General features: G+C 50.5%; 1 protein-coding gene across 7 annotated transcripts; it reads right to left on the bottom strand.

Moving 5' to 3' along the window:
- Window positions 1–271: 271 nt before the first annotated feature.
- On the bottom strand, window positions 272–8,147 carry LOC111855559 (uncharacterized). Of its 7 annotated transcripts, XM_023834705.2 has the most exons (11): window positions 7,687–8,143; window positions 7,310–7,604; window positions 6,639–6,743; window positions 6,456–6,555; window positions 6,311–6,379; window positions 5,835–6,035; window positions 5,669–5,734; window positions 5,264–5,353; window positions 4,304–4,407; window positions 3,396–3,486; window positions 272–2,281 (listed from the first exon to the last, which is right to left on the bottom strand). In XM_023834705.2, the coding sequence occupies exons 2-11, from the start codon at window positions 7,556–7,558 to the stop codon at window positions 2,226–2,228; spliced, it is 1,131 nt and encodes a 376-aa protein (XP_023690473.1). In that variant the 5' UTR covers window positions 7,559–7,604; window positions 7,687–8,143; the 3' UTR covers window positions 272–2,225. The 7 variants fall into 7 exon arrangements, with proteins under 7 accessions (XP_023690473.1, XP_023690474.1, XP_023690472.1 ...); XM_023834706.2 differs by having other exon boundaries at window positions 4,304–4,404; window positions 7,310–8,145; XM_023834704.2 differs by having other exon boundaries at window positions 7,310–8,143.
- Between the last annotated feature and the right edge of the window lie 14,774 nt (window positions 8,148–22,921).

The following is a 22,921-nucleotide window of genomic DNA, read 5'->3' as shown; positions in this document are numbered from 1 at the left end:
GAACGTTGAAACAATAACATGATGCTATCTGGGATATATATTCACCCAAGACGAAATATTATCGTTCTCTGTTATACATGCCATCCTTCCTTCTATCAGCGCGTGTAGATTCAGGTAGCATAGGGCGCAGGACGCAAACACATTGCAATGCAGAGACACCAGTCAGCCAGATTATGTCCTTCGACTGTGGGGGGACACCGGAGTTTCCAGGGAAAACTGTACAACACAAGGAGAGCATGCAGGATTCACGACAGTGCTATCCGCTCAGCCATTGTGATGAAAAGACGTTTTATTTAAATAAACGTAGCACCAATAACATTTTTAAACTTTCTAAAACTTGGTACAAGTAGTAACTTAGTATAATAATAGCTTCTACAAAATACTCTTTTATAGTGCCGAATGCCTAAAATAACAGAAATAATGGAAACTACTTCTTTATTCACGAGAAAGGTCAAACGTAAAATAAACACTAAATTCTCATCAAAGGTAAATGTTAGATGACATAAATATGCCTTTCAGTCTGAATGAACACCGATGATAATGTTAATGTATTGTCCTATGTCCAATTTTCCCAGTGGTACAAAACTTTGCTAGTGAACATGCAGTCAGCAGAAAGCTTGATAAATCCACTTCCTTTGATTTGTTCTGCATCTGCATGAAAGCAAACAGCTGTGGACTGGACCTGTTATCAGGATGGACTTAAAGGGACTTCAACCCCTGTTAGAGTTTCCATCAAACTTCATTGAAGGCTGAATCCAGCGATGAACCGCACTGTGGGACTTTCATCTAAAGAGCTATTTTAGGTCTCCTTATCTACTGCATTTTACAGCAAGGTTGTCATTTACTGACAACGCCGTGTGCGTCGTGACTTCAAACTGTGACTGCACTCCATATGTAAGAACGATTTTAACTGCCAGAGCAAGAAAAAGTAGCTGCGGATTCATCCCTATTATTAAGACAGCTGACTGCTGAACGGGTCTCGACTAAATGTAGTGGATTTTAAGAGCAGATGTTTTTTGTACATAAACTTTACAAATGGAGGCCAGGTTTTAAGAAATGTGGGATTATGCAAGTTTTCCCAGAAAGGTCCTTTGGACATGTGAGAGAGTGATGATTCAGTGGCTGTGCCCGCAGCGGCAGGAAGAGACCTTCCTCCTTCCTGTACGCGTATCTGCAGCATCAACACGTTCCATTAGACTACAATGTTTAAACACTGACCTCAGACCAACACAACTGGTGGCGGGTCATTAGATGGAAATTCATGCAGTTTATGTTGATAAGCAGAATGTAAATGATGGTGAATTTAAAGTCAAGACACAAAATCTGAGCGGGAGAATATGAAACACACCCACCCCCAGGAGGAAATGACAGTCCAGGAGAACGTGGGAAATGAGAGCGAGCCAAAGTCAGATGCATGACCTCCAAAAGCTGAGGGCAACATGGGAAAAACACTGACTGCAGTCTGGCATGTCAGTAGAGGCTCTTAAAACATCTGCATGGATATCTCGTACCACAGGCAGAAATCACACTGCAAACTGTTTCTTCTTCAGTTCCATGTGCTCACTGCCTTTGCCGGGATGAGTCATCCTCACAGCATGCCATGTGCACAGCGCACAGACCCAGATAACCCTGGGCGGCAGCACCGCTGCCTGGGGGCCGTGTGGATCCATGTCTCTGTCCCGTGGTTCCAAGCATTTAAAAAAAACTTGAAATTGTGCCACAAAGTTATTCATGGGGGAAACTTGATACAAAAAGTCGTAAAGAGTAACAGGTTCACCCATCTCTAACAACAAATTTAAATTTTATTTAAAAATGAAAAATATATATGGATGTTTATGTGAGGGAATGAGGATGATGGATGGTGGTGGGGGGGGCGTGGTGTCCTACCCTCACCCAGGCGTCTGTCAGATCCCAGCACATGCTGGCTATGAGATTCTAGTTTGTGGTCTCAGAGAACATTACCCACACTGCACTGCTTCTCTCTCTGCGGGTCTCGAGCCTGAACGTCGTTTACATGTTGGCCCCGAGTTCAGTATGTAGGCCAGGGATGCTCCACTCTCTACCTCTGCTTCACCTCCTCTCTCTCCCTCTCTCTCTTTGTCTCTCTCTCTCTCTCTCACTCTCTCTCTCACATTGTGACAATCCGTGACAGTGTTGTGCACACACCCCAGGACAGCATTGTCATTTTTGGCTCACGCTCCTCTCTGTGTGGCACTGCAATGACGTCAGGTCGTCTTCCTCACGCCCCTCTTCTTCCTCCGGTGCTTCTTAGTGTTACTGTCTGGAGAGTTAGACAGAGGTAATGTCACACCCCAAGAAAACAAGGTGGAAATGCAGACACAGACGCGGGCAGGAGACTCACAGCCAGCAAGGTAACTGGCAGCAGCATGAATCCAGTAACAGGCCACCAGCTGGGTGGAGAAATTTGCAGCTGCTCCTCCCTCACCCCTCTGCCCCGCCGCCCCTCCCTCTCTCCTCCCTCGCTCCTCTGCTCCTCCCTCTCTTTCCTCCCTCACCCCTCTGCCCCGCCGTCCCTCCCTCGCTCCTCTGCTCCTCCCTCTCTCTCCTCCTTCACCCCTCTGCCCCGCCGCCCCTCCCTCTCTCCTCCCTCGCTCCTCTGCTCCTCCCTCTCTCTCCTCCTTCACCCCTCTGCCCCGCCGGCCCTCCCTCTCTCCTCTGCTCCTCCCTCTCTCTCCTCTTTCACCCCTCTGCCCCGCCGGCCCTCCCTCTCTCCTCCCTCACCCCTCTGCTCCTCCCTCTCTCTCATCCTTCACCCCTCTGCCCCACCGACCCTCCCTCTCTCCTCCCTCGCCCCTCCCTCTCTCTTCCCTCGCTCCTCTGCTCCTCCCTCTCTCTCCTCCTTCACCCCTCTGCCCCGCCAGCCCTCCCTCTCTCCTCCCTCGCTCCTCTGCTCCTCCCTCTCTCTCCTCCTTCACCCCTCTGCCCCGCCGGCCCTCCCTCTCTCCTCCCTCGCCCCTCTGCCCCGTCGCCCCTCCCTCTCTCCTCCCTCGCCCCTCTGCTCCTCCCTCTCTCTCGTCCTTCACCCCTCTGCCCCACCGACCCTCCCTCTCTCCTCCCTCGCCCCTCCCTCTCTCTTCCCTCGCTCCTCTGCTCCTCCCTCTCTCTCCTCCTTCACCCCTCTGCCCCGCCGGCCCTCCCTCTCTCCTCCCTCGCTCCTCCCTCTCTCTCCTCCTTCACCCCTCTGCCCCGCCAGCCCTCCCTCTCTCCTCCCTTGCCCCTTTACTCATCTGAATGAATTGTGTTCATGTTTTTATCCAGTTTATTTGCAGACACCTTAATCCACAGCAACTTACCTCATGTAAAAAGAAGAGCCATCCTGTCAATACGGTGTCTGATGTTTGTGTAACGTGTGGATGTATGGTTGGTGAACTCACCATCGGTAAGCAGCTGGTCTGGCGTGACCTTGCTCTCCGGCGGCACCCAGACCTCCATGCGATCCTTCTGCTTCCTCCCAGCTCCTGGACTCTGCAACAGCCCAAGCAGAGTTTCTCAAAGGGATCACTGTCTGCCACGCGGGCTTAAAATTCAACTAGAAGCCCATGTCGGACACCAGAGAGCCAAGAGATTAAGGAGTTTCTTTAGAAGTCGGGGGGAAAGGGCTTAAAGTGACTCAATAAACAAAGAGACTCTGAAGTGCCGAGAGAGGGAGGCTCCTCCATCCAGCTAGAAGGCGGTCAGACCACGACAACCAGCAGCCACCAGAACACATGTAACTTTACAGAGAACAAGGTTTGCTGAAGTGACAGATATAGCTTGACATTAATGAGATGGTTTTTCCTCACATGTAAAATTATTCTTTTATATAATTTTCCATAAAAAGGAATGATTTAACTTGAACCTAGTCTAGGTGCTGTATGTGTCAAAGGTGTCCCTGTGCCCTGTAATAGACTGGCATGCCATGCAGGGTGTACCCAGTCCTGTAATAGACTGGCATGCCCTGTGACCTGCCCTGTACCCAGCCCTGTGCCCTGCCCTGTACCCAGCCCTGTACCCAGCCCTGTGACCTGCCCTGTACCCAGCCCTGTGACCTGCCCTGTACCCAGCCCTGTGACCTGCCCTGTAACCTGCCCTGTACCCAGCCCTGTAACCTGCCCTGTACCCAGCCCTGTGACCTGCCCTGTACCCTGCCTTGTCCTTGTGTGTTCATAGGATAGGTTCCAGGCCCTCATTACATCCTGTCCTGTAATTTATTTCTAAGGATAAGGACTTGTACTATGTAGCCATAGATAATGACGGGGGACGTCTGAGGAGAGCAGCCCACATGCCGGTGACTCACACCCACCTGGACCCCATTGTGAGGCAGCGTCATGCTGTCCCCCTGCCAGTTACCCCACTCCTCCCTGGGGGGTTTCCAATCCGAGGCCTGATCCATGTCCAGGGGGTCTTCTGTCAAGAAACACAAACCATCTACACTCCTCTCACAATGATATCAGTGTCTTGAGGGACACGGGTTCCCCCAAACGGGCTTCTAATGACAGACAAGCAACCAAGACAAGTGTGACAGTGGTGCCCCCTGCCAGTGCCTCCTTAGAATTACATCTAAAACAAAGGTAGCTAACAGTTTGCCACCAAGGTGACGTTAGATTACACAGCGCTATGCAGAGCAGATGACATCCCCTCAAGAGGGTCCATATCGAACCAACAGGGTATCGGGCGTAATCTGAGAAGATCCGAGACCAAAAAGTATACCTTTAGCAGAGCAAACTCATAAAGTGCCGAAATGCACTGGGTCAGCACACTGTGCCACTAATCACTAATTGTTGCTGCCATCCTTGCAGACAGTAACCCTGAAAGCTCCACAAAGTCCATTTCGTAGTGGTGTTGGAGCCACTGAGCAGCGGCAGCAGATAGCTGGCATGTCCTTTACCAGCCTGGCATTCAAGCAAAGGACACTGCTGGAGTTCACTCAGATCCCGCAGAGATGTGTCAGTTTAAGTGTCACACTGTTTTGTATCTGACCACACAGCAACGCTGACCCCTGCTGGGAAATGATGGTACTCCATGCTGAAGACACTGGGCGGTAGGATTAGGACAAAACCAGAATAGAACAGTTTAAAAGAAGCATTGGCATCTGGCACCCGCTGCTTGGTTGAGATGCTCAGCAGCTGTGCTGACATGTCTGCTGGATGAGAAGGATAGTCATGGGCGGAAGACGCTTCTCTGCGGCACTCTGGGAACATGCTTGCCTCACAAAGGAGTAAAGGAAGGGCACCAGGGATTGTGTCACTTTGCAGGCCATTACCTAAGCCTAGCCAGGCCTGCTCCATGTTCAGTGATGTCATCTGCATGCGCCACTTCCTGCTGGACGGACTGGGCTGTGGGGAGCTGTTGTCTAGGTAACCAGAGCAGAAACATCGCTACTGTTGAGCAGGGAACAAAGTAGAAATATGTCCTTAACTACGTTTCTCACCCATACAGTGCTTCAAAAACAGGAAAGTTTTAGGATGTGTGATGTTATGTACACAGTCCCACTCTATCATTGATTGATAAAATGACTGTATGTGCTGATATATTCTTAGCTTCATAAGCAGTGCTCTGGACCTTGGTGCCGTTAAACAGCAGCTGCTCAATATCTATGTGATGAGCGTTAGCACGGCAGCCTGAGCGTTTCTGTGTAGAGAGAAGCTCTCCACCCCCGATCTCTCACAGCTGATGTCGGGGACGGTCCCAAAGGTGACCCGCTCTGTCACTACATCCTTCAGGTTCCATGTGCCTGACGGAGGCACCAGACGAACAGTCAGGATGGTGCAATCAGCTCACCAGGCTACATGTGTCTTAGCGTCTTTCGTTCTCTCCAGGGCACTACCACTGACCTACGTGGGAGAAGATGTCATCCTCCAGCCCAGCAGGGGGTGCCCATTCCACTGCCTGCCGGCCCGTCTTCCCCAACTCATGGGGTCTGGAGTCCCTGCGAGGCCCAGTGCTTAGGGAGTTCACACTGTCCACCAGGGGGCGGGCTTTCCTGCTCTGCAGTCCAGGGGCCTCTGACACAGTTGGGTCCGGCCTGCTGCTTCCTTGGGAAGCAGACAGAGGTTCAGATATAAACCATGACAGAGACTTCAGTGACTGAAGCTGGACATGCCCCCTGCTTAGAGGACATGCCCCTGCTCAAGGGGCATGCCTCCTGCTCCCAGGGCACCCCCCCACTCAAACATATACACACAAACCAACTTACAGGACACGCCCCCTGTTTCATGGGACACGCCCCCTGCTCACACATCCCTCGTTCATTCACAGCTCAGCCCTCCAGCACACAAATATGCAGATCAGCACATTTCCAGTCCCTCACCCTTCCTCTTCATCCGCTCCTTCCTCAGCTGCCTCTTCTCCTTGCTGCTCATCTTCCTCTCCCACTTCCCTTTAAACAGAAAGGCACAAATCTGACAGGATCTCGGCAGCCCCCCCGGGGCCATTTTCCTCGCAGCCACACATACCAGAGTCTTCCTCCTCACTGAGCTCCATGGAGGAAGAGCGATCCTTTGGCAGAAAAGTGCTCCTCTCCTCATCATCAGTCTTCACCTTCTTTTTCTTAGGCTACGGACAAACAAAACATTGACACAGATTAATACAGACGATGTAAACGCGGTTGGAAACAAACCTGGGGCGTCTGCATATACCCTAAATGCCCTGCTGTCCTGCATCCTGCTGTCCTGCATCCTGCTGCTCTCCGCGTCGGCGTCCTCAGGTGAGGCCATGCGGGCCGCTCCGTTCAGCTGGTCCGGCTAACGGACAGTGACATGGGGACACCACAAAAAACAGCCATCATTTCACACACGTTAACTTGTCGGGAGCTCACCGAGACTCAGTGGGGCGCCCCCTGTCGCACCTAACCGGGATAAGAAGATGCATGTCTAACAATAGCATATTTATATAGCGGACAGGTTTCTTCTATTTCGAGAAGGTGGGGTCAGACTGAGGGCAACTGGCGGGTTAACAAGAGCACAAAGAGCGTTAGCGTTCACAGAGACCTGCCCCCCCTCTGCTGGCTAACAGCGGCCGGCGGAGCCCGGGGCCGCGGCAGGGACCCACCGGGAAGCGGCCTATTTGCCCGTCAGCATGTCACACGCGGTGTCCCGCCCCCACAAGCCCCAGGTAAATGCAGAAAGTAATGAACTAGCAGCAAACGGAAATCTGCCTGAAAACGCGTTTCTCGTACGCTAATAAACATTAAGGACATCAGTTTTAGTTGTAAGCCCCAGTCAGTGTGATTTCCTGCTGTTGTTTCCCATGCAGGATCCAGTAAGCAAACTGGTAAATTACAGGCACGTAAATAACAGATGTGACGTACTGCGTCCTTCTCTTTCCTCTTTCTCTTCGTCGGCTCCTGTCCGTCTCTTCTCCCAGACACTGGGAAAGTGGATATTTGCCAGCTGTCCCCGACTGGGACTTTGTCCGTGGGGCCTCCACGCAGCTTTCTGGTGCCGATCCAGAGCACGCCGAGAAGAAGCGCGCCGCCGAGCAGCGCCGACAGCAGCCGCGGCAGGTCGGCCAGCTGCAGGCAGGCAGCGGCCAGCGAACGCACCGTCAGCTCCGGCATGCTCCAGGCACAAGCGCGTCTCTCACGTCCTCTTGCGCTTAAAAACCTTAAAATCGAATACTCTTTTAAATATTTTTTTTTCTATTTTCCCCCGGTATTATTTCACGTCCAAATCAACAGACTTTCACCTATAATAAAGGGCGTGTGACGCGCGCTAGAAGAGAGAAGTGCGCAGATACAACCGAGAAGATGACGATGGCCATCAAAGTCAGCTCTGGTGTCGCCTTCCCAATCTCCTCTCCTCCATTGCTTTGATTTCCAGCGATTAATGCCCCGGGCTCCTAGTTTTCACCGGGTCACCAAGGGAAAAACGCACTGGATTTGCAAATCAAATAATTAATTTCGGAGAATAAACCTCGTTTCCTGAAAATGTCCTAAATAGTACAAATAAGGAGTCGAAGGCCGTTTTCTTTCCGTGTGATGCTTTGGGGAGCTCGTTCTCTCAGCGCCGCCGCCTTTGGTCCAGATTCAAGCAGCGCATCCTTCCTTTGTCCGGCTGATTACATCTCATCCCGGGTGCGAGTACCGCCACCGCCGCTAGGTGGCAGGAGAGACGCGAAAACGCCGTGTGGTCCAATAGGTGCCCGTAATTATGAATATGAGGCCTTTTGACCTGCAGGCCAGTGTGGACGAATATGGATCGACGCAATAATCCTGTTCACTTGAATTAATAATGATTTGAGGCTACTGTACTTCGGGTAGCTGAGAAAAAGTCTTCTTTTATGAATTTACCAATTTCAAACAATGTGCTTTGAGTAAAACATATTCCCTACAGGGTGTGAACTAAAAGACACGTAACATACGTGTCATGATTGTGAACGATGAGGTTGACTACTGTGGTCTGTTACACATGAAAGATAAAGTCACACCAGCACCAACAAAAAGTAGTTCTCCTTTTGGACTTTAATTCCTGCCTGATAGCGGCCCCTTCAGGCAGCTCTCTAGACGGCTGCAAAAAGACCAATTGAGTGAGCATCTCGGTAGAGGGGTCCTTCAGGCTGGTTCCCACTAGGGCGGTGAGAGCACAGGCCGTGAAAAGGTTAGGAGTGCCGCGAACGGACTGAGCAGGGCCGGCTTCAGAGGAAAGCCAGGAGTTCCCACTTGGCAGGTGTGGCTGTTTGCCTGAAGGGCCGACTGCATCCCGGAAAGTGTATCCCAGCCGGTTCTCATCCTGCTGGGGCAGTTCTGTTCCCCATGGACAAAAACACCTGAGCAGCACAGACCTGAAGGTGTGACAGGACAGGAGAATTCGGCCCTGAGGCCTGACCCACAGTCACACCAAACCAAAGTTCAGATTTCTCTTCCCGGCAGAATTGTGCAATAGCGCTTTTGTGAGCATCGCAAAAGCAACAGCGCTGCAGGTTCATTAGCAGTGCAATAAACACGACACACACACCTGCCTTTTGTGGGGAGAATATTTTGCAATTTCAGCCCTCACACACACTAAGGCTGCAAACATGTCCAGAATGAACGCCTTGACGTCAGGTGGGCAGCAGGATTAGGTGCTTGTTTGGAAATTTCGGGTGGTGTCCTGAGAGTAGAGGAGGAACATCTCTCCTGTGCTTTTGGTCTCCAGCAGTCTGTCCACAAATCGAGGTCCTTAACGACTGTGTCACCTGCTGTCCACATGGGACCCCCCTCCCCCCTTTCAGTAACCTTTCTTACATCTTACAGCAGGCCAGTAAAGTGATACTTTTGACCTCAATCACATCTTGATGAGTTTTGACCTTTGGGCCGATTTTCACAGCCACAGAAGAGAAACATTATGCCCTTCATGCCGGCTTCTTAAAATGCAACAGCAACTTAATCGGCAATTACAGTTTATTAATGACAGACCTTGTGAGAGTCCAGTGCTGTTTTTCTGAGGAATAATGAGGAAGTTCTGCTTCGTGAGGTTTGTTCACTCAGCTCTTTTCTTCCTTTTCATTTACTTTGAGGCTGATTTCATCATGTATGCCTGGAAAAATAATTAGACGTTCACATTGAAACTGCCCCATATGTTTATAGTTACTCTGACGAATTGTGCTTACTGTTGATGTCCACCGCCCATAACATGCTATTTATAAACATTTATGACCTTCACACAGTTTTCTTCTCTGAAACAGCAGAGGATGTTAATTTATCCATAAAGGTTAAGCAGAATAACGTATGTATAACAGACATTCCTCAGTCTCTGTGTTTGTTTTACTTTTCCAGAGGATTCTGGGTAAAAGCTGGATAAAAGTTTCAGGACTGGAAAAAAACAGGTTTGCTCTTGATTAGTGGGAGTTTGTTCTTGTTTGCTCTTCTTCACCCACGGTATGATGTCACTTCCTGTGCCGTGTACCGCAGCCCCACTGTATCAGAAATGTGAGTCATAACAGACAATTCTGCCACTAATCAGTGGTGCCCCCACATTGAAGGGCTTCAGCAAAATAGAGGACAGAAAGTCACTGCCTCTTTGTGAAAAGTATGACGAGAGGAGCACAGGGAAGCAGGCCTGACTTGCATTGACCCTGCGCCAGGCGGCTCTCTGATGCTGGCTGGGACTGGGTGGTCGCTATCTGCTCCTTATCATGACGCGTCCTGGTGCTGACAAACCAACAGACTGCGGTCCTGGCCTCCCCACACACCGGTGACATGCTGGACATCCCCTCTCTGCCACACGATGACAGCGCCAGCGCTGGGAACAAGATTAGCGGGCCCTCAAAGTGCCCAGCAGCCCGTATCGATGACCGTGCCAAAAGACCCACATGTGGTGGAGCCGGTGTCACCGGGAGACACCGCAGTCCTGCGTGTGATGATGCAGGACGAGGCAGGACCTGCTGCTGGAAGCCTGCAGAGCATCTAACTGTAAGCTCATCAAAACTACACTGTATGTCTCCTCTGCAAAGCTGCTTGTTATATCACCTACATCTATAGCTATTATTTGTACAATTTTATGTATATTCCTGCCTCTACTTTACTTTTGTTCTATGTACTGATTTATACTTTTTGTCTTGATTGTCTGTTTAATTGTTCCCTTCTTGCAACCTCGTGCAATATAAACCTAATCCACACGACCGTATGATCCATACGACCGTTTCATCCACACGACCGTGTGATCCACACAATGCTAACCTGGCTCTCTGCGATGTCCTCATTTCCCACAAAAGAAGGAGAGTGTATGGTAGGGTGGAGACCCAGCTGGTGTCTCAAGGAGCATCTCAGTAATTCCTCACCCTTCCCTGGAAGAAACTTGCTCTTCATGTTAGGCGAACGCTTGTTAAACACGCCTCTCCCGTCATCGCCTGTCGTTTGAGTAAATAAGGGAGGGAGGGAATGTCCAGCAAGGCAGCTGTGGGGCACATCAGCCGCCCCCCCTCCCCCAAGCCTTCAGACAGAGGAAATCAATGATTAATGAATACTTCATCTCTGATCAGGGACCAAAGTGTATTGTTCAGGTCTGAGGAACAGCCCAGGGGCACGGAAATGAAATCTGGGTCAGTCCTGAGACAGTTACCCCCTAATGGGTCGAATCCCACTACTACTCAGTGTGTAGAGTTTGTGTGTAATAAAATCAGCATCACAGTTACTGAATGAATACTTGAGGAGAATGCAAAATGGTCCTGAAAGATACCCCCCCACACACACCATGATCCTGGGGGGTTGGATTCAATCAAAGCTGGCCATCACAGAGGACTGGAACAGAGCACCAAGTCCATTAGCAACAACAATGAAATTCTGGCATTCTGCTGGAAAACACATAAGGCTGCTTGGCTCTCACTACAGGCCATTCTAAATGTTGTTTTCCTCATTGTCTTTCTTGTTTTTAGTGTTTTGTAATTATGAGGTGTTATTCGGTGACAGATACCGCTGGCTCGTAGAAGGAGGGCACGTCTTGCTTTTCTGTAACGTTAAACTTGATGTTAACATTAAAGTCTGCCCCACTTCACTTCACTTTCCCATCTTTGAGCTCCAGATCCTGTGGGTGGGCAAAGAATGGGGCTTTTGTGCTGGGGGGGGGGGGGTATGAAATCCAGAAGAAAAAACAGACGGATCGGCTGTGCCAGACACACACAGGAGTGCAGACTGAAAAATGTAATCCCAGAATGCATTGCATGTATGCCCCCTCCCCCCCAGCAGAAAGTCCAGGTGTGTGTTTCACCAGGTTGTGTGTTATGAAAGGTTGACAGCAGCCACGGTAAGGGGCGATGGGGGGCAGTGACGACAGACACCCGACCAGCGATTCCTACAGCACCCCTCCCTCACCCCTCCCACTTTTTCTCCACTCTTGGATTCTGTGCATTCCTGAGATAATGGAATTCATTATCCTTGAAGGAAGTGTTCTCCTGCAAAGGTAATTCAAGGGGCTCTAAGAGGCCACCCCAATTCCCACCCCCACCCCACAAGGCTGCATCGGCATGTTCCTCTGACTCACACGTGAAGTATGAAGACCGAGCCACACGCCCTAAGGAGACGGGGGTGGAAAGGCGTCTTTGTCCAGCCGCAGCCTTAATCACACTTCTTTGGTGCAGTTGGATCGCTGTGAACTGAAGTTTTGACAGAATCTGGAGAGCCAGCTGCTCTGGGTCTGATACACCCGTTTGGAGGCCAGCTCAGACCCGGCCATACCGGCTGTGATGGACTGAAGGCTGTGGGTTGCAGGATGGAGAGTGGTGTCCCCTGGCTGTGGAGGAAGGTGGGTTTCTAGGGAGAAACGACCTCAGCCAGTGGGATGAAGTGCTCCACGATATCAACCACAAAAGGCATTATTTCCCAAATATGTGCATCTTAAAACCCTCCATATTTCCTCCTCCTTGTTTACTAACATCTCAGCTCTTTCTGAAAAATAGCTTTTCTGCGACCAGCTCAGAGACGTCAGATTCACCCGATATTATTTGTTCCCTCAAAGGGATTCAGAGGCTGTCCCCAGACTTCCAGAAGCACTTCCCAAGCCTCGGATGCACTCCTCGTCCCAGTCAGTGCGGGGGGTGTGGCCAGCTCCGGGCATGTCTGGACGGGAGCACCTCAGCACTAAGATCTGTATGTGCTGGGGGGCCTGCAGATCAGATCTGCACCGGTGGAGATCACGCAAGAAAATGGGCACATCAGCACACAGCAGGTTCCTGCTAGCGGCCGTCTGGCCGTCTTGTCCTTATCTGCACTCTGGCTGATGAAATGAAGCGATGTTTTTATTCGCCGTTTGCATGAGTACACCGGAATTCTTTAGTTTTTTTGCATATCCCATCTTGCTCTCCTCTAAGACATACGTACCAATGTAGCTGAGAGAAAGCTTGAGGTCTAAGCTCAGCGTCAGCCATTTATCGGGGTTGAAGGCCTTGATCAAGGGCCCAACAGAGACATGATTATTCCAGGAGATGGGATTCAAACCAGCAATCACCATCATCGCCATGCCAGCATACGTAAAATGATTGGCGCAGACCGTGGGTGACAGGAAGCCAGGAGCGAGCAGCAGCCTCTTGTTCCAGATGTTTGCGGCTATGAGGATCATGGCTTCTGATGTCCCACAGCAAGAGACTCAGGAGCTTTGACATCAAGCAAAAGCCCTGACTGGCAGCTCACGCTCCCCCCACTCCCCGTCACTGTGTTTTATCTTCTGTCACCAGCAAACTGCTGAGCTCCAGCCCCCTCTAAATCACACTGATCTCACACACATGCCCCCATCTTGTGTTCTGGGCAGTAAATTCCAGGCGGGGCTCGGGGTTAGTTCTTAAGGAACTAGTTATCCAAAAAACCCTGCTAGGTTTTGTCTCAAGTTGAAACAAAAGAGAAATCAAAAACAGTCACTGGCCAGTGGAGCGTGTCGTGATATGAGACGCGGGAAAACTCTCACTATAATCACTGCCTGCTTCGGATCTGCTGGGGAAGCGGTATAGGAACGCCGGTGCCATTACCCAGACTGCGTGTGTGTGTCTGTGTGTGGGGATTAATGTTTATATTACATTGTGGGGACCAAATGTCCCCACAATGTAATAAGAACCTGTTTTGGTTTTTTTTTTTTTTACATTGTGGGGACCATTTTGCAGGTCCTCACAAAGATCGGTGAATGCAATCAAAAAAGTAAAAATGCCTCATATTTAAAGCCTTATATTTTACTTGATTACTTACGGTTAAGGATAGTGCCGGGTAGGTGATAAGAAATGAATGAAGAGTCCCCACAAAGATATAATTACAAACCCGTGTGTGTGCACGTGTCTGTGTATGTGGGGGTACATATGAGGACGGGGTGGGATGGCTGTTCACCCTGTGTCTGTCATCTATTTGTGCATAAATGTACTTGACCAAGCTTTACAGTTAACTCTCTGGTGCCAGGAAGACTGTGAAACGGTATTTTACAGCCCTTTGTGAACCACCAGTCCCCCCCCCCAGATGAAAGCACATGTCGGGAGGCAGCCATCCTGGGTGTTTCATCTCTCCTTTATTATCGAAGGGTGCAAGAGAGACACCCCCATATGAACCCCCCCACTTGAAAACCACACCAGTGCATCTGGAAATAACAGAAGACGATTAAAAAAAACAAAACTGATGGATGACAAGGGAAAAAAAAGAAAAAGCCTCAAAACTGAGCTGTCAAGTGCTTAAGAAATGTGAGGTCTGCTTCCCATGCTCTTGCTGGTGGTCTGCGGGGGTAGGTATAGGGCCCCCCTCCCTCGTTCAACCCCAGTACAGGCAGCTCTTATCAGGCAACGGGACCGAAGGGAAGAGCTGTGTGAACTCAGAACAAAGCCGGAGATGACAGTCTCACTCAGAACAAGGCCGGAGATGACTCACATGAGGTAGCCACTTAATGTCGGCTATGGCTGATCTGCCTACATCTCTCTGGGTCCCACATTACAGCTGAGCCCCAGTGGCCTGGCATCCGCAGGAATTAGCTTCATCACGTCCAGCAGGGGGCGACATGAAGGGCCGCGGCTCAGTGTGAACAGAAGTACATCTGTCCTTGGCATTTTTTGGTGACCACAGATGGAAACACAGTGGGAGGACATACAAAATGGGCAGAATGTGTTTGCATTTAGACCCCAGCAAGTCCGGAATGAGACACTGAACAGGGATGCCAGCAGCACAAGCTGAATGTTGCATGTTTGGGGGTAGTGACCACAATATATAGCCCCCTCCCCCGCTGAGGTGGGGCACACAGGGGCGAGGCAAGGACATGACACATGATTCAGGTGAGTTGTCACAAGACGGATTTGGGGTGCTGAGTCAGGGGGGACTGCTACTGGAGAAGTGTGCTCATGTTTAGACCTGCCTTGCTTCGCTGGCCCAGAGGAGTGGCCGCACCCTGCGCTTTGTGATGGGGGGGAACAACAGCCCCCACCCAAGAGGGACATGCCCAGCGTCATGCATCGCGAGCCAACACTGGCAGCCATGATGATGGAGTAAGCCTCCAGGGCCTACAATCCACACAGTAGAGTTTAATCCTCAAACCCACATGTGGGCACAGATTTTAGGAATAAGACGACGCTCCCAAGGTCTTGGGAGGTGGATTTGGGCAGAACTGTCCACATATCCCATAATATTCAGACAGAGCTATAGATTTAGTTGTCTGTCTGTGTGTTGTACCTTGCTGTGTCAAGTAGGAATGGAGTACTTGGTGGGGGCAAGGGGGGGAGGGTGTGGGTTTGTAGTCCAGCTCCACCCCCCATAACTCTACTCTGAACCCAGCTTCCTGCTCAAAGGTCAAAGGTCAGCAGACCTGGACAGGATGCAGGCAGCAGGCTGGCATCCTTGGCCTTGACTGGGCAACTCCGACACACTCCCATCCGCATTATTTTCCTTCTGGCACCTTCTGCATGCAGGACCTGCCTGGCATGATGGAGATTCCTCAGGCACAGACAGGAGATGGAAATCTGACCGATAAGTACATTCCTACGGCAACATGCACACACTTAGGAATACCAGTTGCTCAAGGGGACGTGAGGTGGATCTGTCTGATGGCTGAAGAGGGTGTCTGACTGCTGAGGAAGGTATCTGATGGCTGAAGAGGGTGTCTGCTTGCTGAAGAGGGCATCTGCTGAAGATGGCTTCTGATTGCTGAAGAGGGCATCTGCTGAAGATGGCATCTGATTGCTGAAGACAGCATCTGAATGCTGAGGAGGGCATGTGATTGCTGAGGAGGGCATCTGCTGAAGATGGCATCTGATTGCTGAAGAGAGTATCTGATTGCAGAAGATGGCGTCTGATTGCTGAGGAGGGCATCTGATTGCTGAACAGGGTGTCTGCTGAAGATGGTGTTTGCTGAAGGTGGCATCTGATTGCTGAGGAGGTAGTCTGATTGCTGAAGAGAGTGTCTGATTGCTGAAGAAGGCGTCTGCAAACGCCACAGAGAAAAAACATGTGGAATGAATAAAACCCCCACTTAACCCTCAGAAATTCCAGCAAGAGATGAAACAAAGCCCATTACACCCCCCCCCATCACCACCACCAGCCCCTTCATGGTCCCACCCCACCCCCGGTACCATCTGGAGAGCAGCGAGCCTTTAAAGGCCCCCCCCGTCTCCCCTGTTAAAAGGGACGTACTGCAGCATTTGTTATGGATCCTCAATTAAGGAAGTGTTTACAGTCGGCTGTAAATCAGCGGCAGAGGTACGGGGGCAGACGAGGGGGCAGACCGGACCACTGCCAGCCTGGGGGGGGGGGGGTACTGAGAACCCCAGCATGCATGCCCCCTTTTCTCAGCAGCCAGACGGTGTGTCCATCCCACCCTCCCCCACTTAGCTTATTCCAGAGCATGGAGGGCGAGTCACAGTGTGGGGTTTCTCGTAAAAATGGGGCGAAAGTGATTATATCTTAGCTGCCACTCTTTTGTGGAAGCCAACACCCTATAAAACATGAGCCGGCAGTAGCTCAGCCCTTGAACGACCCCCCCCCCCCACCCCATTTTTGGGGTGACCCTTTGGAGGGCGTTGTGGTAGACAGCTCTCAGCCTGTAAAGCCCTCAACACCGCGAAGGGTGCCATCCTGGTCCCTCCAACCTTTGGTGGGGGAGAGCGGGAACTGGGTGGCGTGTATTTTAGTCAGTTATGGGGAGGGGGGTCCCCAATGCAGCTGTATTTAAGCTGAAATATTAAATCCGACTGGCTGGTTTCTTTGTGTTGCAGGTACTGGAACAAGGGCAGATTTGGACTTCACATGTGAATCCTCCCAGGTGGTATGAAGAACCAATGCCAGGGTCCAGCCGGCCCAAATGGAGAGTCCACAGCACTAACTCGTGTCCCCCGTGGCAGCAGAGGAGGAAATGCCGGAAGGAGAGGAGGAAATGCCGGAAGGAGAGAAGGAAATGCCGGAAGGAGAGGAGGAAATGCCAGAAGGAGAGGAGGAAATGCCAGGTGGAGAGGGGGAATGCCAGAAGGAGAGGGGGGAATGTTGGGAGGAAAGAAGGAATGCAGGGACAGACACACACACACACACACACACACACACGCACGCATGCACATACACACAGGAGATTACACTACCAGTTAATTTCCTAACATTCCCTAAAGGTACTTTGTGAGCCTGCTTTTCAGGAGTCACAAGCTGTTTTGGGCACTTTCCTTCAAATTTGTCCTCACAAAGACAGCAAAAGCCATAGACACGCAATGTGTCCCGGTAATCTGTCTCATTTCATCTAAAAGTGTTTGTGAGCAACTGAGCAGTACGAGCGCCCCCCCCCCCCCCCCCCCCCCACAGCAGTCTGCAAAATGAAAGGCATTTGTGGGGGGGTCCAAAAGGCACAGCAAGAGGCGCTGGGCAGGAAGGCGACTCTCAGACGAAATGCTCCCCCCTGCCGCAACCCCCCTTACGCCACATGAAGTGGCTTCCTCTGCACGTGCCCCTCTGTGGGACATGCGGCTGCTTCCAGACAAAGCCGAGCCACACCAAAGGCCTCTGGGAAAACAGGAAGTGTGGCAGCAAAACACAAGGACATTGATCAACATGTGCAGGAGTGAAGGATTGTGGGAAATCTGTCTACTGTCAAACCGCTTTCCAGAAAGCCAGTAACCGGCTGTATGTAGCCCCTTCAAGCCAAGTGTTTGAGACCCACAATACATTTCAGTTCCTTGCTTTCCTCTACCAATCACTGAGTGGGTGAAGCCAGAATCCTAAAACGTCCCAGCAAATGCGACAAGTGAGGCTCAACTGACAAAGATAAATGCAGAGGCTGTCGCTTAGGGTTCCACCAAACATCAGGGGCCACTTCGCCTCGGGAAAAATGCAACAGTCAAGCTTATTAAATGTGGTGAATCGATCCCCACCCCCCTTTGGCAAGCTTTACCATCTCTCTCGTTTCTCCTACCCATGTCAGCCTGGGGCTCCCAGATACATTAATCAACCTCTGTTGACATGCTTCCAGAACTCAGCTCAATGCAAACGGTGTTTGAGCTGGCATGTCCACACACATAAGCGGATAATTTTTTTTTTCATTCAAAGGAAAGTCACTTCCTCATTAGTCAGTGGTGAAACAAGGGCAGTGATTTCAGACGTGGCCAGGCAGGAAGGTCCTGACTGGTGTGTCTTCTGTGTAGGAGATAATTCCCTACAAATTGTGATGAGGGCCGGTTTGACGACCATGAAGCAATCACACGTAAAGAAAGAAAGGCACATGTTCACATCTCCCATGAGGCACTGCAGCACGTAGAATGCCCATGCGACTAGAACCGTGGCTGCAGACTTAAACATGTAGCAGTCAGGTATAGAGGGTCACGTATGAAAACCACAGTGTCACCAGAAACAAATTCAGCCAAGAGAAACATGTGCAAAGAACAGATCTTTCAGGAAAATGACGGCCCTGTTCCACCATGGTATGTTAAGAAGCTCCACTGCCTTGAGATAGCATTGTGCCTCCTCTCAGTGCTTCACCCCAACACCTCAGAAAGCATCTCTTCATTGCTATAGTAGATGTTTTTTAATTTCATATATACCATCCGCTGCTTTATTGTTATTTGTTTTATTTTCCTTGATATTCCATAAAATTCCATTTTTCTAGTTTTTATTTGTTTATTTGTGCACTTTGTTTACTTGTCAATATTTTTCATTATTGTCATATTTTATTATTCATTACTTGTTGGCACTGTGTGTATTGTCTTTGCACCTTGATTTTTGTACTAAATGTATGTTCGTCTGTGATCTGCATGCTTGCTGCTGTACAATAATTTCCCCCTAGGATCAATACACCGCACCTCACTCCACCCTACCCCACCTAACCTAACCTAAACCTAACTGAATCTAAACCTAAACCTAAACTTAACCTAATCATGTGACTGAGAATACAGATCGCCATATAACTGAAGACTTGATGGGACTTGCGGTGAGTGGTCGGGAAATGTGTTGTTGGGTAAGTCGTATTCGTAATCTGTGCAGAGGTAGCCAGAGGCATCTTACCCAAATGTGTTTTCTCCTGGGGAAAGATGGGGCTCCCACTTTCATTGGCTAGATCATTAGCATCGAGTAGGTTATTTTGTGCGGCTGTCACTCTCAAATTGCTCCAGGCTTATACATTTACATTAGCTTAGCACACTTCTGTCATACTTCATTCCAAAGCAGCCTGCATTTTCTGCTGGATATTTTACTGCTTGAGTACTGGGTTGAGTGCTATGATACTCGAACCAGCAGCTTTTAGCTCCTTACACACTATGTGGCCATCCGCTCCAACCCGTGGCAGAATCTATGCCCTCAGTCAATGCTGGATTTGCACCTGGAACACTAGAGAGTTCCATTGCTGCACAAAAAACGATCTGCACGCCATAGATCCGAAGCACGTGGAAGACATACTGCTGCGCCGGGCCTCCCAATCAGCAGATACATACGTCAGCACTGCTATGCAAATGTGTTATCGTGCAAAGTTACGCAAGTGGAAAGGAAACAACAGGTAAGACACATGCACACACACACACAGGTGGAATGAGGAAACGACCGGGGCTGATAAATTGTGCTGCCTAGGCACCTACTCACCTGAGATGAACAAATCATCCGTGATCAGCTGACCCAGGGCGCTCCACCCGATTGGCTGGAGACGAGGCTCCGCCCCTCGCCGCTGCCTGCAGGCTTTGCCATTACCGTGACCGGGCCCAGAGTGGGAGCCAGCTGGCAGCCTTGCCGTATGCTTTGCTGCGCACAGGCATGGATTTGTCCATCTGACACACCTGGGAGCTGATGAATAAAGGCTAACACCCTCACCCACGGCTCCGCTGGGTTACGCGCCGCAGGCACCCGCACGGTCCGCCCAGATCGAACGCTTCCTCTTCCATCCACCCGGCTGGCTACGGTTCCCTGCCTGCGGTCACGACAGCCACAGGAGTGCTGGCAGTAGCAAAACCCCGACTCTGAAGCACAGACCCAGTGTGTGGTCGGCTTGACCAGCTGGGTTTGGGTGCATTGCGATCTGCGGTCACCTGTCTCAGGTCTCGGGCAGTGTGTCGGAAGCGTGGTTACTCTCTTTATATTTCCCCGTTGTGCTCTGTGGTTGTGAGACCCAGACTACCCATGATGCATTGCACCATTTCCCTCTCGTTTCGGGTTAGGGTTACTTTCTCCGGAGTGACCCGTAAGCCGTCAAGTGCTACACTTTAGAACTTTAGTTTAGATCCAAGCCTCAAGAACACCTTCAGAAAAAAAAAACACAAAAACAAAAGAACCACAGTATCACTAAAAGCGACATCCCAGAAAACCAGCACAGGGTGAAAAGGTTAATAGTAAAACAACTATTGGACACTCATGTTAACAATTATGAGAGCAGTAGTCAAGGAGTAGATTTAAGATCATCTCTGGCTACGGCTTATGATCTGCAAAGAAACAGTTAAGGAAACATTTCTTGATCATTAAAGAGCCTGGAGGCAAAATGAGTCATAATTACGGACATTTAGCGACAGACCACATAGCTACGCACGGCGAGCCTGGGATCGGCTCAGGGTGCAGCCTGCTCCGGCCTCACTGCGCACTGCACCGCTCATCGCCGGGCAACAGCCGTGTTTACCTCAGTCAGCCGGGGTTGGGGAGGGTGACAGTGGCATGCCCGCATGCCTCAGGCCATCCTGTGATAACACTCACACCTGGGGGGGGGGGGGGGGGGGGGGGGCTGTTGCCAAGGTTACACCTGGAAGTGGACTCCATGAGATAACAGCCTTGTTGGCTGCAGGGAGGTAATACAGAGCTGTTACAAAGCCTCTTTACAGCCCTCCGAGACTCATTACCATCTAGGCGCCCTCTGGGCAACGGTCATTTGGGTCAAGGGGTCACTTCCTTTTGGCAGGGGACTCCCCAAGCCTGCTGGCCAGAGGTTCGGTTCTGGGTACCGTTTGGTCTGGCAGGGGCTGCGGCATGTTGTCAGGGGAGACTAGAAGACAACGCGAGGACCCTGAGGAGCCCCAAGAGGCAGCTGAGGCAGATGCAGCTCTGCCTTGTCACGGGAACGACATCTGTGTTTATGCTGACGTCACGTCCTGTGTAGGGCTGCGGCCTACATGTGGGCCATTCTTCTCACACGTGAGTCAGAAGGCCCCACTTCACAGGGCGCCATCTCCGGCCAGGCGGCAGGGGCCTAAACACAAGCCAAACGACAGGGAGGCCGTCCCACTTTCTGTCAGACATTTGGACCTTCTGGGGCCGCTGGGGGTAGAGCGTAGGACTGGGAGCAGGGGAGTGCCGTGAAAGATAATGACATGTTTACCTGGATTGTGTGTCTGGGCGTGTGTGTTTCTGTGTATGGGTTACGTATGCATTACATTGTGAGGACCAAATGTCCCCGCTATGTGATAAAAACCTGCTATTTTGACATTGTGGGGACCATTTTTTTGGTCCCCACAAGGGGAAACTCAGTTTTATAAAAATTAGTGACTCTAATCAAAAACTAAAAATGCCAAAAGTCTTGTATTTACTTTGGTTATTTATGGTTCAGGTTAGGGCTGGGTTGGGGTTAAGGATGTCATTGCTGGGATTAGAGTTATGCCCATAGAAACGAATGAATTGTGGTCCCCACAAAGTTATGAATACAAACTTGTGTGTGTGTTTGTGTGTGTGCATGCACACCCCATGGCTGCCTTACAGTACACACAGAAATGCCCAGCAAACTAGAACAATACACCCCCCCCCCCCCACCATAAGCTGTCTGCACCAGTCTGCTGTGCTCGTGTACACACGCATGCATGTATGTATGTATGTATGCATGCATGCATGTATGCATGTATGTATGTATGCCTGTGTCTATGTATGTACGGGTACCCACACACACACTATTATAAGTAAATCAGGTCGATGACTTCCTATACCACTAAACAGCCAGTATGGCTGGGGCTGGGAGCTGGTGTTGAGCTGCAATCTTTGCCCTCTGAGTGAGACTCCTCCCAGATCAGGCTGGTGGGCGGGGCTGGCGAGTAGCTTCATGTCTGAAGGCGAATAGAATCCTTCCTTTGTGCTCCAGAGCCAACCCCCGCAGGGCAGGGTGCATCCGGCTCGAACTGGGTGAGAAAGGAGGAAGCGGGACACACACACACACACAAAGGTAATATAATGGCAGTGTGAAAATTACACACACACACCCTCAAAATGGATGGCTCTGCTTCATGCCCCTAGAGGGGGGCATCTTCTGTCCACATCACCACAGCCCGCTGAAAATAAACAGCCAATTACAGGCTGTCCTGGGTGTTCCCCCTTCCCGCGCTTCCTGTGCTCAAACCGCTGCCATGCAGAGGGGTCCAGGGAGCCGGGTTCTGCCCAGACCTCTGTCGGACTTCTGGAGGCAACGAGCGGGAGAACCTGCCTAGTACTGGGGAACCAGCAACATACCGAACACAGAGACAGTGGCAGGAACCTCAAGGACCCACCCTGCCGGTTCTGCAACTTCAGCCATTAAATCTAGACTGAACCAAATGACGGCAGACGGGAGCTGCAGGCCATCTCTTTGTAATTGAGGTTTTGGAGAACTGGTAGATGGCTTGGCGCTCTGTATGTTACAGTCCTAACCTTCCTAATCAGTTTTGTTGTGGATTGCCTAAAAGGTCATGTGATCAGCATTCAATGCTCTCCCGGGAAGTCAGGCGAAACAAACATCCATGGACCTCCCCAAACATCAGCTCTTAATACCAATTCAGGCTTCTTCCCCCCAGAACAAATCCAATGGCTCCCCAAACTGGCTCTCATATTACAAGCCTCATTGTTCAATTGCAATTTTATGTCTTAGATTAAATTTGCCTCTCTTGACGGTTCACATTCATAGAGGTGACCAGTATGTAGCTTTAATATAAATGCATCGGTCCCCCAAAACGGCCCGGACGCGCACACTGACACACCGCCGCAAAACTGCATCTCCAACAGCAAAATAAACATCATACCTGTGAGAGTCATGGTATTAAAACTGACAAAAGATGTTCTTTTCTGATCTGAAAAGACTGTATTTCTGTGTCC

This window comes from Paramormyrops kingsleyae, chromosome 14 (genome assembly GCF_048594095.1).
Source record: "Paramormyrops kingsleyae isolate MSU_618 chromosome 14, PKINGS_0.4, whole genome shotgun sequence".
NCBI classification, from domain to species: domain Eukaryota; kingdom Metazoa; phylum Chordata; class Actinopteri; order Osteoglossiformes; family Mormyridae; genus Paramormyrops; species Paramormyrops kingsleyae.
This window is presented reverse-complemented; position numbering and strand designations above follow the sequence as displayed.